At 25.6% G+C, this 15853-nt stretch overlaps 5 protein-coding genes across 5 annotated transcripts; 2 read left to right on the top strand and 3 right to left on the bottom strand.

The window, feature by feature from the left end:
• Positions 1–444: 444 nt before the first annotated feature.
• On the top strand, positions 445–4958 carry PVVCY_0301190 (protein transport protein SEC31, putative; the record flags this gene model as incomplete). The annotated part of the gene is made up of 4 exons (XM_008628328.2): positions 445–4147; positions 4243–4331; positions 4456–4805; positions 4922–4958. The coding sequence occupies 4 exons, from the start codon at positions 445–447 to the stop codon at positions 4956–4958; spliced, it is 4179 nt and encodes a 1392-aa protein (XP_008626550.2).
• Positions 4959–5319: 361 nt separating this feature from the next.
• PVVCY_0301180 (T-complex protein 1 subunit theta, putative) lies at positions 5320–7077 on the bottom strand (the record flags this gene model as incomplete). The annotated part of the gene is made up of 2 exons (XM_008628327.2): positions 5320–6948; positions 7075–7077. The coding sequence occupies 2 exons, from the start codon at positions 7075–7077 to the stop codon at positions 5320–5322; spliced, it is 1632 nt and encodes a 543-aa protein (XP_008626549.2).
• Positions 7078–8577: 1500 nt separating this feature from the next.
• On the top strand, positions 8578–11109 carry PVVCY_0301170 (conserved Plasmodium protein, unknown function; the record flags this gene model as incomplete). The annotated part of the gene is made up of 1 exon (XM_008628326.1): positions 8578–11109. The coding sequence occupies one exon, from the start codon at positions 8578–8580 to the stop codon at positions 11107–11109; it is 2532 nt and encodes an 843-aa protein (XP_008626548.1).
• Positions 11110–11437: 328 nt separating this feature from the next.
• PVVCY_0301160 (conserved Plasmodium protein, unknown function) lies at positions 11438–13399 on the bottom strand (the record flags this gene model as incomplete). The annotated part of the gene is made up of 1 exon (XM_008628325.1): positions 11438–13399. The coding sequence occupies one exon, from the start codon at positions 13397–13399 to the stop codon at positions 11438–11440; it is 1962 nt and encodes a 653-aa protein (XP_008626547.1).
• Positions 13400–14359: 960 nt separating this feature from the next.
• Positions 14360–14932, bottom strand: PVVCY_0301150 (conserved protein, unknown function; the record flags this gene model as incomplete). The annotated part of the gene is made up of 2 exons (XM_008628324.1): positions 14360–14533; positions 14642–14932. 2 exons carry the CDS (start codon positions 14930–14932, stop codon positions 14360–14362), a joined length of 465 nt encoding a protein of 154 aa, XP_008626546.1.
• Between the last annotated feature and the right edge of the window lie 921 nt (positions 14933–15853).

Genomic DNA, 15853 nt, shown 5'->3' with positions numbered 1-15853 from the left:
TATTTTAGTAAGTTAATATAATAAAAGAACAAAAGAAGCTAGATTTTAGCATGTACAAATATATTATATGCATATAGAGTATTTTGATCATATACAACAAACAGTTTGTAAAACTATTTGCAATTTTTTTATATATGTAAATGTGTAGCTACGTATTTGCATTTTTTTCTACGCAAATGCAACTTTTTATGACTTGTTCATATTTTTATGGAAATCGAGCTAAATCTTTACATACTTGGAAAGATTAAAATATTTAAAATTTTTTCACGATTTAAGAATTTTCAAAGTTGCGTATAATACGCCTAATTTAACCGCTTAATTGTTATATGAGTTCGTTGCTCAAACAATTAGTGTATCTCTCCATAGAAGGCAGATTTTTATATTATAACCAGCTATATTGCTTAGCATTTTAGCTAGCTATTTTTTTTTTTTTTTTGGCGCGACATGGCCTTAAAAAGTATAAACATTAGCGGGAATTTCGATTGGTGCCCGTTTGAAGAATACAAAAATTACCTGATATGTTTCAACTCACATAATTTACTGTACTCAAATAATGGAAATTTAAATAATTATACATATTTACTTGATATAAATTTGAATAGCGATCTTAGAACTTTAGATATTGTACATAAATTAAATTTCGAGGAGGCATTAAAAAGAGGAAAAGGTAAATCAAGTAAAAAAAGTAGTAATGAATATGTAACAAGTTTTGAATGGATTAATTGTAATAATTTTGTTGAAAGTGAAAATGAGAGTGGATTAAGTAAAGGTATAATAGTAGGTGGGTTAACAAATGGAAATCTAGTTTTATTAAATGCTCAGAATTTATTTGATACAAAAGATGGAGTAAATTATGATAATTTTATTTTGAGTCAAGCAAATTTACATGAAAGTGGTATAAACTGTTTAGAATGTAATAAACATAAAAATAATTTAATAGCAACAGGGGGGAACGATGGACAATTATTTATTACTGATATTGAAAATATATTTTCACCAACTTCTTATGATCCATATTTAGATAAAAATAATTTACAGAAAATAACATGTTTAAATTGGAATAAAAAAGTATCTCATATTTTAGCTACTTCATCTAATAATGGAAATACAATTATATGGGATTTAAAAATAAAAAAATCGGCAGTTAGTTTTAGGGACCCACACAGTAGAACTAAGACATCCTCATTATGTTGGTTAGAAAATCAGCCAACTCAAATTTTAATTTCTTATGACGATGATAAAAATCCATGTTTACAATTATGGGATTTAAGAAATTCTAATTATCCGATAAAAGAAATAATAGGACATTCAAAAGGTATTAACAATATATGTTTTAGTAGTGTAGATTCTAATTTATTACTATCATCAGGGAAAGATGTAACAAAATGTTGGTATTTAAATTCAAATAATTTTGATATATATAATGAAGTAAATAATTCAGCAAATAATATCTATTCTAAATGGTCACCATTTATTCCAGATATGTTTGCATCCTCTACAAATGTAGATACTATACAAATAAATAGTATAAATAATGGAAGTAAAATGACAAGTAAATATATACCTAATTTTTATAAAAAAGATGCATCTATATGTTTTGGGTTTGGTGGAAAAATATGTCTTTTTGACAACATAAAGAGTGATACTACACATTTATCTGCATCTGAAAATGCTATAAATAAAAGCATGAGTTCTATGAGTCAATCGAATCAAGGTAGTATCGATGAAACAAACATGCAAGTTAATAAAAATAAAGGATTACAAAATGAAGATGGAAATAATAATAGTCAATATATGATAAAATGTCATATTTATCCAACAGAAGTAGATTTAATAGAGGAAGCAGATAAATTTGAAAAATATATAGAATGTGGGAAATATCAAGAGTTTTGTGAAAATAAAATAGCTAAATGTGATGACTATCATGAAAAATTAACCTGGAAAATTTTACAATTATTATGTGTATCTCAAAAAGAAGAAATTGTTAAACATATAGGATATGATATGAATGAAATAAATCAAAAGATTATTGAAAATATTGGTGAAGAATCTGGATTTATATTTAAAAAATATAAAAACGAAATTAATGAGCATATAAATGGTAGTGGTAATGTTACATCTAATAATTTAGAAATGGATTCTGATATAAATAATAAACATGACAATACAAGAATGAGCAATTTAAGTAATGGAGAAAATATTCCTGGATATCCAAATTATGGAAATAATATGCATAACGAATATGGAACTTCTCAGATGCAAGAAAATGAATCAAATTTTAATGAATCATTTGATTTAGATCCAGAAAAGTTTTTTAGAGAATTGGGAGAAAAAAATGAAATTGAAAAGAATCAAGAAAATGAATTATCTAAAGATAAAAATGGAAAAGAAGGTTTGACGGGTTCTGGAAATAAATTAAATAATTCTGATTTGAATACAAAAGATGCGGTAAATACAACTAAAGGTCAAACATCAGAAAATGGTCTTGTTGAAATAAATGACGATAGCAAACCAAGTAGTAATAAAACAAATAGTAATAATTGGAATAGTGGAATAGAATCTATTATAAAAGAATGTTTACTTGTTGGTAATATAGAAGCAGCAGTAGAATTATGTTTATATCAAAATAGAATGGCAGATGCATTATTATTATCCTCTTTTGGTGGTGAAAATTTATGGCATAAAACAAAAAATATATATATAAAAAAACAAAATGATAGTTTTTTAAGAAATATTAATTATGTATTAGATGATAAGTTAGAACATTTAGTAAAGACAATTGATTTATCATCATGGGATGAAGCTTTATCTATTTTATGTACATATGCTATTAATAATCCAAATTTTAATAATTTATGTGAAATATTAGCAAAAAGATTACAAAATGAAAAATTTGATGTTAGATCTGCATCTATTTGTTATTTATGTGCATCTAATTTTCCTGAAACAGTTGAAATATGGGATAGTATGCCATCATCTAAATCTACTTTATTAAATGCTTTACAAGATATTGTTGAAAAAATTACAGTTCTCAAAATGGTTATAAAATATAATAAATCTAATTCAACAATGAATCAGAAAATAAATCAGTATGCAGAACTTTTAGCAAATTCAGGACGACTTAAAGCAGCTATGACATTTTTATCATTTATAGATGACGATAAAACAATGGAAAGTCTTACTTTACGAGATCGAATATTTAATAGTGCTACTCATGTAATGCCTCCTCATATAAAACCTCCACCATCACCTTTTCAATATTTTGACATTAAACCATATGGTGTACCAGATAAATATAATAATATGATGAATCCCAATGCTCATGGTATTTATAATAAACCTCAAGGTTATCCAAATAAAAGTATAACATCTATTGTTCCTCCTCTTTCAATGTCTGACATGCATAAACCCCATGGTCCCCCTGGACCTATGCCTCCATTTGGCCATACTCCTCCTCCAAAATTTAATACTCAAATTATTGGTGGTCCACCTGATGCTTCTAGATTACCACCACAAAAAGATTTCATGGGTTCTACAGATTCTGCATCTAATAGAGGATATGGTACATCTAACTTTGGAAGTAATGTAAAATATCCTCCTCCTCCAACAGGCTCCTTATACATACCTCCACCAAATATACCATCCCGTTCAACAACTCCAATTAATCCTTCATCTTCTCCATATGCTTCAGTACCAAATTTATCACATCTATCATCCCATCAAAATTTAAAATTAGAACATGATAATAAAATTGGAGGGCCACCTATGTTTGAATCTCAATCTTATTCAAATGTCAATAAAGCAATGCAAAATAGTGTGGTTCCACCACCTTTATCTGTAGCACCACCACCAATATCTAATCAAATTCCAGGTGCTCCTCGAACAAGCTTTTCAGCGTCACAAAATAATATTCCTCCCCCATTCCCTCAAAGAAATATGCATGGATCAGTTTCAACACCAATGGGAAATCCAATTCAACCAAATATGCCTTTTAATCAAGAACCACAATTAAATAAAAGAGAATCAATTGACTCTCAAGTTTATAATCCCGTTACCCCTCCTCCAATTTCAGCAATGCCACACCAAAATACATTTACACCTCCCCAACCATATTCTCAAAACAAAATGGGATTCGCACCCCCCACAGGTATGTCACGCGCAACAAAATTTGCAAAGAATGTACATTGACATATTTTTCATCCATTTCAATATGATCCATTATAACACTTCCAATTTTTACAGGTGTAAAAACAACATCCCCAGTCGCGGGCGCAATGTCCATAACTCCAGGAATGCCAGTGCCATGGCCAATACCAACAACAACCCAACAGGTAATAAACAGTCAATAAGTTGTAAATAATAATTGAGCAAGTGCAAAATGGGCTGTTTCACTATTATCACCTTTACATTTTAATTTTTATTTTTATATATTTTTTCATTATTTTTTTTTAACAGCTTGGCTCAACGACCCAATCAACAGCAAGTGAAAATAAAAAAATTCAAACCGTGACAAAAGAACAAAATGGGGTATTAATGAATAGAAATAATATAGAACATATTAAAAAAGTTATATCTAACTTATTAAATGTATATATAGCCCAAGAGCCAATTAAAAAGAAAGCTGATGATATTTCAATAAAAGTAAATGAACTATTTGACAAAATTTATAATGGTGCATTCAGCGAGCAAATTAATAATATACTAATAAGTTTGGCTAATAGTATAAATGATAATGATTTTAAAATGGCTAACAAAAATCTGATGGACATCAGCAGAAACTTATGGGATGGAAACAATAAGGCATGGTAAGGCTAGGAAAAAGAGAAATAAGAACAGATATTCCATTATCTTACTGTTTGATATTATTCATTTGGTGATTAATGCTTCTATACATGTTTTACTTTGTATTTTTCTTATTCAGGATCATGGGCTTAAAGTGCATTATCCCCAAATGCTAGGACCCCCATTGCCGACCCCTCTCTATGTTGTCCTCATTGTCAAACGCATGAATATGTTTGTACATACGTGCGAATGTGTAATATTTTTTTTTTTACTGTTATTTCAATGTACATATATTGTGAGTTTTAAATTTAAAAACTAAATAACTAATGAATTAACACAATAATGCAATGTAACAATTAGTAACTTAGCTATGTCATAAAAGTAAGATTAAAGACTAGCTGGTTCGAGAAAAAAAAAAAATTAGAAGTCACAGTTTTTCATTCCTGTGAATGATATTGAGATAAAAAACTTGTACAATTAAATTGACCAAGTAGGTAACTAAATGTAGTGTAAATATTTTTGTTTATATTTAAAACCTCAGAAATTTTCATCAAAGTCTGGGTTTTTATCCCTAGGTTTAGGGCCACCTGCGGGTTTAGCTAAAATAATTTGATCGATTTTAAGTATAGTTTGTAAAGCTTCAAAAGCAAGATCTATAGCATATTTTTTGCATTTAAGATTATCATATATATTATTTTTTTTTGCTGATGTAATAAATTCATCATTTCTGTCTGTATTTACACAAGCTTCAATATTTCCTTTAGAGTGTTCACTAATAAGACGGTTAATTACATCTGTGTTGTTATATCCTGAATTGGTTGCTAATATTCTAGGTATAGATAAAAATGATTCTGCAAACATTTTAACAGAACAATTATCTATTCCTTTTAATTCTTGTGATAATTGTTTGATTTTGTAATATAATTGAACTTCTGCACATCCACCTCCATAAACAAATGAATTACTTTTTATGGCATTTTTAATTGCATTGATTCCATCATGTATACATCTTTCTGTTTCATCAAGAAGGTTGTTAGTAGCACCTCTTAAAAGAATTGTTCCGAGTTTTTTATTTTTTGAATTAATTATTGTAACTTTTTTAGATGCAATTTCGGTTACATAAATAGAGGATACTTTTCCGATTTCTTCGGGTTCTGGGGTTCTTAATTTAACTAGTGAATGAACATTTAACAATTTACATATTCGTATAGTTTCAAATTTAGATGTAATTTTTAATGTCATAATATTATTTGCATCACAGAAATGTTGAGCAATATCAGAAATTGCACCATTTACAATTATAACATCAACACCAGCTTGTTTTATATTTTCAATAATTTTTTTCATTTGATCTTCTTCACCTTTAGTAAAATTTACTAGTTCTTGGGCATTTCGTAATAGTACTGTTCCTTTTGTTTCTGTTGTTGCTGCTTCTAATCCACAATTGAGTATCATAACTTGTGCATTTTCTTTTTTTTTTACAATTCCATTTGGTTCTTTAGATATAACCATACCCATTAAAAATTGTGAATCTATTAAATTTCCTCCATTTAATTTTGTTATTCTTATATTATCAACATCAAATGTTTCAATTTTTTCTGGCATTAAAGTTGATAAACATTTTGATAATAAGCCAATTAGGGTATCATAATTATTTGATAGTTTTTTTGTACCCATTGCCGATTTTATAACTTTAAATATTTCTTTATCATCATAAAAATTTTCAATTTTATAGCTAGTTGATTCTGTTAATATTTTATCTATTTCATTATATCCAATTTTGAACCCATTTATTATATCATTTACATTGAACCCATCATGAATTAAATAGCTAGCTTTCTCTAGCATTTCAGTAGCTATAGTAAAAACATAATTTGTATTATCACCATACTCATAATTCATTGTTTCAGATAATTTTTTTAAAATATTAACAACAGGATGGTTTATTTCTAGATCATTTAAAATAGTTATACAATCACTTGAAACTATTTTTTTATTTATATGGTTAACTATTAATTTGTTCATACATTTGGGTCCTAGGGATGTTTGTAATATTGCTGATATCTCTTTACATGCTTCTATATTTTTTAAAATTGCATCTTCACTGTTTTTCACGACCCTGTATCCGTCCTTTAGGAGGGCGTTCATTCCGAGCTTGTTCGCAAACTGCAGAAAAGGTTGATAAGGTTGATAAAGTTAAGAAAGTTGATAAGGTTGATAAAGTTAAGAAAGTTGATAAGGTTGATAAGGTTGATAAAGGTTGATAAAAAGGCCATTCTAAGCTGCTCTTACCATTTTTATCCGAATGTATAGGTATTAGAAGTTTGTTTAAAAAAAAGTGAGCACTTTTCAGGAAGGTGGGTATATAAAACAAAGCCAACTTTTTTATATATAGGCTTTGTCAAAATTAGTGGTATTAGGAAATGCCAATATAACTATGGGTATGTAAATAAATTAAGTACATATGTGTGTGTATATATATTTTAATTTTTTACAAATATGTACATATATATTATGTATGTTCAATGACTATTTATGAATGTATTAGTAATGCATAATTTTTTTGACAACTATTTTTGTTAATTATAAAATTAATTAAACATTTACATGGATATATATTTTATAAAAATGTAGAGGGGGAACTTTGAACGTGGCTATGTTTATATAAAATAATGTAATTATATTGCCAACATTTTTTTTAATCTTTTTTTTTATTTTGTAAAAAATACAATCGCGAGTATTTTTCTCTTCATAAAATATTTTTTTCTTTATCATTTATATATAACATATATTGCCTTAACTATACTTATATATTTTTTTAAAATTATAATGCTATAAGTAGTACGTATAAACATGTACGTAAATAGGTACATATTTTTCTACGCATATTTTTCTACGCATATTTTTTTATGCATATTTCCTATATAAACCCACCCCCAAAAAAAATGTAAAATATATAAGCACGTACTGAAACGTATTATTTGCCATTTTAATATACAAAGAAAAAAATAGGCGTACACTTTTAAATTTATAGGATTGGGAAAAAGGAATATTATATTATTTTTTAGTGCATACTATTATATATACTAGTAGTATTGGGGAATGCTATTATTATAAGTATAAATAATATGCTACCAAACATGTAATAAAAAAATATATGACACTATATTTATAACATATTTATTTGACTGCTTATATTATACATGATTTATTTTTCCATTTCTATTGCTATAAGTTATTTATCAAAATTTTGGAAATGGATATTTAAATTATATATATTTTTTTTAATTTTCCCCAATCCATAATTCAATATAATTAAAAAAAAAAAAAATTATAAAATTTCCTTACCTATTAAACCTGCTAAATATTTTCGATAATTAATTATGATGTTTTATTTTGTAAGAGTATTTAAACAAATGCAGTAACCAAATGAAATCTTCATTCCTGCATTGAAACCAAATAACTTAAAATAAGTTTTGAAATATATATTTTTTTTTTTATTATTTATTCTATTTATTTTATATATCATAGTGTTTGATCACGGCGTGAGTCCGTTTGGATGAGCCCAGCCCCTCAAGAAAAGAAGTGCCTGTTTATGCATGCCTGTTTATGCATTCCTACTTATGTATTTCTCCTTATGCATGCTTACTTATGCATAATTGTACATACTTCTTCTCGTTTTGAAGTTTTACTGTGAAACCCCAGAAAAAAGCATACTTGCATGAGCAGATATAATTAGTCTCACCTATAAATAATCACAATTTTTTGTAGCATTTCTTTTTTGAATTTTCCAAAATGAAATTCGATATGAAAGGGACAAATGCTGTACAGAGAGAAAGAAATATAACAAACTTATCAAAGATATATCATAGAAAACTTGAAACACTTTTGATTTATATAAATATTCCAAAAAAAAAGAAAGATTATATATGTTATGACGATTTCTTTAATAATATAAAAGATGTATGTTCTTATATAAATACAATATCTACATCTGATGAGGTTGAAAATGGTGATAATATATTGGGAGATAAGAATATAAAAATAAATGCAGACAAGAATATATTTATTAAAAATTTACTTATTTTTTTAAACAACTTAATATCATTGTATCTTTCTAAAACCGATTTAATTGATGTATGTATAAACAGAAGAGGATATAATAAATGTGGGTTTTATGCATGTGATAATATATTTTTAAATAATATAAATAAAAGTAAATATAAAATAGATGCAAAAAATAAACATATTTATTTAAGGGAATATTATGATATATTTTGTTCAGCAAATTGTATGAATTATAATTTATATTTAATTAAAGAAATAATTAATAATAATAAAAATAATAAAGAAAATGTTAATCTCAAAAAGAAATGTCAACTTATTCACATAATGCTATTAACATTTTTCCCTTTTTTTAAACTCTATGATATTAATTTTTTGTTTAATAATATTGATCAAATTCAAATTGCCAATAATAAAATTTCATTTATCAATGGAGTTACATCAGAAACATTTGAAAAGGTCGACCTGTCTAAACCTGATGAAGTTGACGATGGCAAAATGAAAAATGAAAATCCCAAACTTGATGTAAATAACAAACTAAATGGGGCGACTGAAAAAGGAGAAACAATTGTCAAGAAAAAAACTAAATCTGTTAGCTTTAGTGATGACATAAAAATGTTTAGATATTTTAAAGATGATTGTGTTAATGAATATTCGATAGATAAAAGTTATATTGATAAAAACAAAATAAAATCCGAGGCTTCAAATGATGTGCTTGAAAAGGTGGAGACAAATGTCTGTGATAAGACAGGTGAAGAAGTGCAAGAAAAGGAAGTGGTTGAAAGTGGATCACCAAAAGAGGAAAGCAATGATGAAACAAACGAAAAAATAAATGACAATCTAAATCAAAATAGAACTAGCGAAGAGCGCAATGAAAAGAGAGAAGATTTTGAAAATAGTGAAAAGGGAGAAGATTTTGAAAGTAGCAAAAAAGGAGAAAACATAAATGGCTGTTTACATGAAGACGAAATGAATAAAATATATGAACAAGTCAGAAATTCTATGATTTTTAATAAAAAATATTCGTTTGAAAATATATGGAAACAAACAACTTTAGATGGAACAAAAATGATAGGATTTGATTATACAAAAGAAGAAATGATAAATAGTGCTTCTCAAAAAATGAATGAAATTAATTTAAAGTTAAATAAAGAAAAACAAGAAAAAAAAGTTATTTTACTAAATAGTTCAAGCAAAAAACAAACAACCTTAACAAGCAATAATCTAGCCAAAGAAAATACGGATGATAAAAAATCGAACATCGAAATGTTGGACTCAAATATTGTTCAAACGCAATCAAATTCAGAGGATCCTCATCATGAAAAAAGTAGTAACCTAAATGAAGTTTCGATTTTAAAGAAAAATACTATAAATCAAGATGAAAATAATATCGAAGATGAGCCAATTGCAGCAGACACCCATGATGAATTTGATAGAACATGCAAACATGATGATCCTTCTGAAGTTAGCGAGCCTTCCGAACTTGATGAGGTTGAGATGGCAGAAATAGAAAGCATATTAATGGAAAGGAGACAAAAAATTAAAGAAGAATATTTTGAAAATTTAAAAAATCCGATATCAGCGTATTTTGATGATCCTTGTGGCATTACGGAAGAACAAGAATCCGAATGTTTCAAAGAAAATGATTTTGAATCTAAAGTAGATGTAAAAAATAAATTATCCGAAGAAATAGAAGATGCTGACACTGTTGAATCAGAGATTTCTGATGATGATACATTAGAAACTGATATAGCAGATGATAATAAAAATGATGAGGTAGTAACAAATAAATATTTACATAGTGCTAAAGGAGGAAATCTTTATGAAAACATGTCATTATATGTAGTATTATGGGATATATTTACAAGTAATATATCAAAATATACAGTATATTTTTTTGAAAAAAGTGAATTTATTATTCCAAAATCTATTAACGATGCAGAAAAAGAAAGAAAAAATGAATTTATTAATAATATTTCTAAATATATACCAATATATGTTAATTTTCTTTCTTCAATAATTTTAAATGTATGTAGAACATTTTTATTTCATAAACCTTTGCTACCCTTTAAAAAAGTGATTTATAAATCAATTATTTGTGTTATTGTTGTTGCAATAAAAAAGCATAAAGAAGAGTTAATACCCAAATGTGAGCATAATAATATTAAATTAGCTGAAGATTATTTAATTCAAGAAAATAAAATTGAAGGAGATGAACTAAACGATTTATCCATGCTTTTTTTTCAAAACAATTTCTACTAATTAATCTACGAATATATATGTATTACATATGTTTTCCTAATTCTATTTTTTATGTATAAATGAAGTTGTACTTATAGTTTTTTACATTTTTTTTTGTAGTTATTAAATTATATATTTTCATCATTGCAGTGTTTTTAGCAAAAGGCACCCCAAAAAAAAAAAAAAAAAAAAAAATTTGTGCATGGGCACAGATATACATATACTTGTATGATATATATCCATGGGGATAATAATTATCCTAAATTAAAATATAAAAATGTATATATGCGTTTTCTATTTGTTGTTTTTTATTCAATGTATTTTATTTATCATAATTTCATTCATCAGTTTATCGCATTTTGTTTGTATTAACAAAATGCATCCAATAATTAACTATAAACAATAAAAGCAACTTATTAATTGGCACAACGCTATGATATATTTTTCCATTAAAGACAAACACAAAAGAGATGAAGTTATTTAGCAAGCAAATAGCGTCACTGTTTTGGTCTACATTTTTATCAGTCTCTTTATTCTTTACTGCTTCATCTTTTCTGCTACCCAAGAATGTACTATCATATGGGAGGTTCTTATTTTGCTCCAAATCGGGGATACTATTTCTTTGTTGTTTCATTTTGCAAAAATCGCTAATCAATAATATATCTTCTTTTTTATTTTTTAAAAAAATTGATAAATCCTGCGTTTTTAAATAAGGTAAATTATATTTTGATGATTGGACAAATTTATGAACCGGCAATAAATTTTCGTTCCAGTTTTCGAAAAAAATGCTGACTTGTTCAGAAATTTTAAGACCTTGGGAATATTTTCTAAAAATATTTTTATTATTTATTAGCTCATCAGGTACAGGACATTGAATGTCGTTTTTATAATTATTTTTATTTATATAAAAATTATTGCAAATATTATTTTTTGCGCAATCTATTGTTTTTATATATTCCCATAAACGTACATCAGCACAATTTGTTTCATCAGATCGAAATACCATCAAAGAGCTAACATAATTTTTTTTCTTTTTTCCTTTTATATATTTTTCTGACATGTTCATAATTTTTATTGGATAATCATTTTGGTTAAGATGCTCCGTATTTTTCGAGACACCCTCTCTGTGTTTACTAATGTTACTATTGTCTGTAGTTCTATTTTCAATTTCCCATGTAGGTACCAGATTAAGAGCAAAAATAGTATAACCATCTTTTAGCTCGTCTTTTGTAAATATGTGTGCAGACAACATATTAAAAGGGTCATATTCAAAAATTTTAGAATGAAATTGCATAATAATAATTTTATTTTCGTATATACAAGTATCATATAATAATCTTTTATATAAAATAGGTATCCTGTTTTGAGTTGTGCAATTCTCTAAATTAAGTTGAGAAACAATATTTATACTATTCATATTGATGTTACTATTATTTTTTTTTGTTCTGAACGAATGATTAATAAATTCATTTTTATAAGAATTAAGAAATTCATAAAATTTATTATCGTTAGTAATTTTGAGTTTATAATTTTGTCCAATGGCTATTCGATCAGTTTTTAATTTATTGCTATTATTTGTATAATATTTTTTATATAAATTATTATATATTTTTAATAATTCCTTATTTGTAAATGTGTTATTATTTGATGCTATATCATATGAACTGTTCAGGTCATATAATTTTTTTCGATTTTCCTTTTTTTCTTGTCTATTTTCACAATAACTAAAATCAACAATTTCTATTACATGTAATATAAGAAACTTACTATCTTCTGATAGGGAAAATCCAGGACGTAACAATTTTATAAATACCATCTCTTTATTTATAAATATATATATATTATATATTCCTTTAATAAGTTGAGGTAAATAACAGCTTAATATATTTTGATTAATTTTACAAGGGACTATAAATGTATCATTGCCTTTTATTTGGATTTCTATATTCCCATTAGGTATATATTCATTCGATAAAATTATATTTATTTTGTCTTCACAATTTTCATAAATAACTGATGTATAATTTTCGATAAATAAATAATTTTTTTTTTCTGAAAATAACATCAAATGATTTTCTTTGTCACTATTTACATTTTCTTTTATAACACCATCTTTTTTATTTATATTGGAAGTATATAATTTATTTTTTATTCTATGTAATAAATTGCTATCTTTATTTATATACCCCTTATATAATAAATCAGGGTTGTTCTCTTCCTTTGAACTCTTCTCCTTTCCGTCCTTTAAGACGTTTTCACAATCATATTTTTCAAAGACATCGTAAACTTTTCCCCTCAGAAAATATTTCATTTGTTCACATTTGTGACATGAAAAATGGACAATATATTATGAAGATTGAAGGAAACTAAATTGAAAAAATTTGAGGTAAGGACAAAAAAACAAATCACTATAACCACAACAAATAGAGATTAAATGAGGGTATATACTTTTGTTAAGACAATCCTACAAACTTTAAAAGTTTGCATATGCATATGCATATATAAAGGCCTTGTTTTCACACAAATTTAAACTGTATCGACAACATAAATAGGGGTTCTCAAAACTTCAAATTGTATACATTTAGTTTTTGATTTTGCTTGTGTGTGCTTATTTTTTAGGCACCGAATTGCATATGCTAAGTATTGTATAAAATATTATTTTTTCTCTTAACATTATTTTTGGCTTTTTTTGTCTTTTTTTACTTTAAAATGGATATTGAAAAAAACAATTTGAATGATCTATAAAATATCATAACAATTAGTTTGTATTAAAATTGTATAAAGATAAATATATTGTAAATATCTTTATGTGAATAATTGTTTTGAACAAATTACAATTAAAAATGTTTATAAAAAAAAATATTTTAAAGATTAAAAAAAAATGAATATTAAATATTCATAAAAAGACGAGGGAATTGTATATGCTAAAAAAATTGTAGAAAAATATATCTTAAAAAAAAAAATAAAACAACGTCAATATCTTAATTTCAAACACTATATACTTTTTAATTTTTATAAATATATTTTAATTATAATTTAATTTTTTGTATAAATTTATTGCTGAAAATATGTATTTTTTCTTTCCTTTCCTTTTTATTTATATGGCTCTTTTTTGTCTTGTCCAGCACAAGGTCATTATAAATTATGAATAGCCACAATAAATGTGTGTGCATATATTCACTATGTTAAATTTGTTTATATCTATACAATATTAATAAAAAAAGCAAATAAGAAAAACAAACATTTTGAAAGCAATATATAGATTAGCATATTATTTCATTTCTTCTTTTAAGGTTTTATGTAATCGATTGGATATTTCTGGTAGCATAGGCTCATGCTTATCAAAACATTTTACTACACATCCTTCCATTTCTTTTTCAATAGTTGGGCCATCTATACTTGCATTACTCTTTGCATAATTTGGTGAGTATTTATAAAAACATGACTACAAAAAAGGTAGAGAATAAAGAAAAGGTTGATAATGTATATTTAGTTTATATAGGTATATTCATGTATATGTACTTATTTTCCATCTTTTTTTTTTTTTCCTTACTTGTTGGCATGATTGTAAATTATTTTGCAAATTTTGCATTTCATTTTGAACAACCTGAACAAAATGTTCTGTTCCCTTTTGGCAATTATTAACACATTTTCCTATGGATTCAAAATCGGTATTATATGTATCAAAGCAATTGACACAACATACAAAAGACTTTTTTTGAAATGGCAAACTTTCTGTGCTTATTTTATTTAATATGGCATCTATTTTGGCTTGAAATTCATTTGTTCTTTTTGTTAAATTTGTTATCATCTGATTTGTCGACGGATTACTTAAAAATGACATTTTTCCAAAGTAGTATTTATAACATCAAATTTTAATTAATTTGGTAGCCAGCTGTTCATACATATATTAATATATATCGCGTATGTTTTCCTTATTTTTTGGCTTTCAAGGAAAAAGAGAAAAATTAATATTATTATTTTATTTTGGAAATTATATAAAATGGCTGTTTTTTATTAATTTGTAATACTTTTTTTTAATTACTAGATTAAATATATTATTTTTGCCTTAACATGCAAGGTTTTTTTCGCATTTTTTATTTTTTTTTTATTTTTTTCCCCTTTTTTTGTTCTTTTTTATGAACAAGCAAAAAATTACATTATGCATATGCAGAATATTATTATTTTTTTTTTCCAACAATGGAATGATAATATTCCCCTACCGGTTTAATTATGCTTATTTAACATTTCTGTTCATAATTTTATTCAAATTTTTTTTTTTCTTTTTTAACAACCTTTTGGCTAGTCACATAAACTGTGTACATGTTTATTTATATATATTCTTTAAAGTCTTGCTTACATAATAAATATATCAAAATGATAATTAAAAAAAGGAAAATTATAAAAAACTGAGAACACTTTAAATATGCTCAAAAAGATAAAGGACAAATATCCAGGTGTGAGATTACTCATTATATATGTATGTAGATTAATATCGCTAGTATATGCATGCAAATGATATTATATGCATTTTTTTTTGTGTGGAAATAAGGCAAATTATTATAAATATGCAAACATATTGTTTTATAGAAAATAAAATATATATAATTCAAAATCCTTAAGAATACATATACTCCCTAAAAACAAAATATGTGATAGCCATTGATAACCCATTCAAAATATTATAAAAATGTTTAAAAAATTATGAACCAACAAAAGCTATTTTTTTTTTAACTTTGTGTATTCCGTTATTTTTTTTAAAATG

The sequence above is a fragment of the Plasmodium vinckei genome (genome assembly GCF_900681995.1).
Source record: "Plasmodium vinckei vinckei genome assembly, chromosome: PVVCY_03".
NCBI classification, from domain to species: domain Eukaryota; phylum Apicomplexa; class Aconoidasida; order Haemosporida; family Plasmodiidae; genus Plasmodium; species Plasmodium vinckei.
This window is presented reverse-complemented; position numbering and strand designations above follow the sequence as displayed.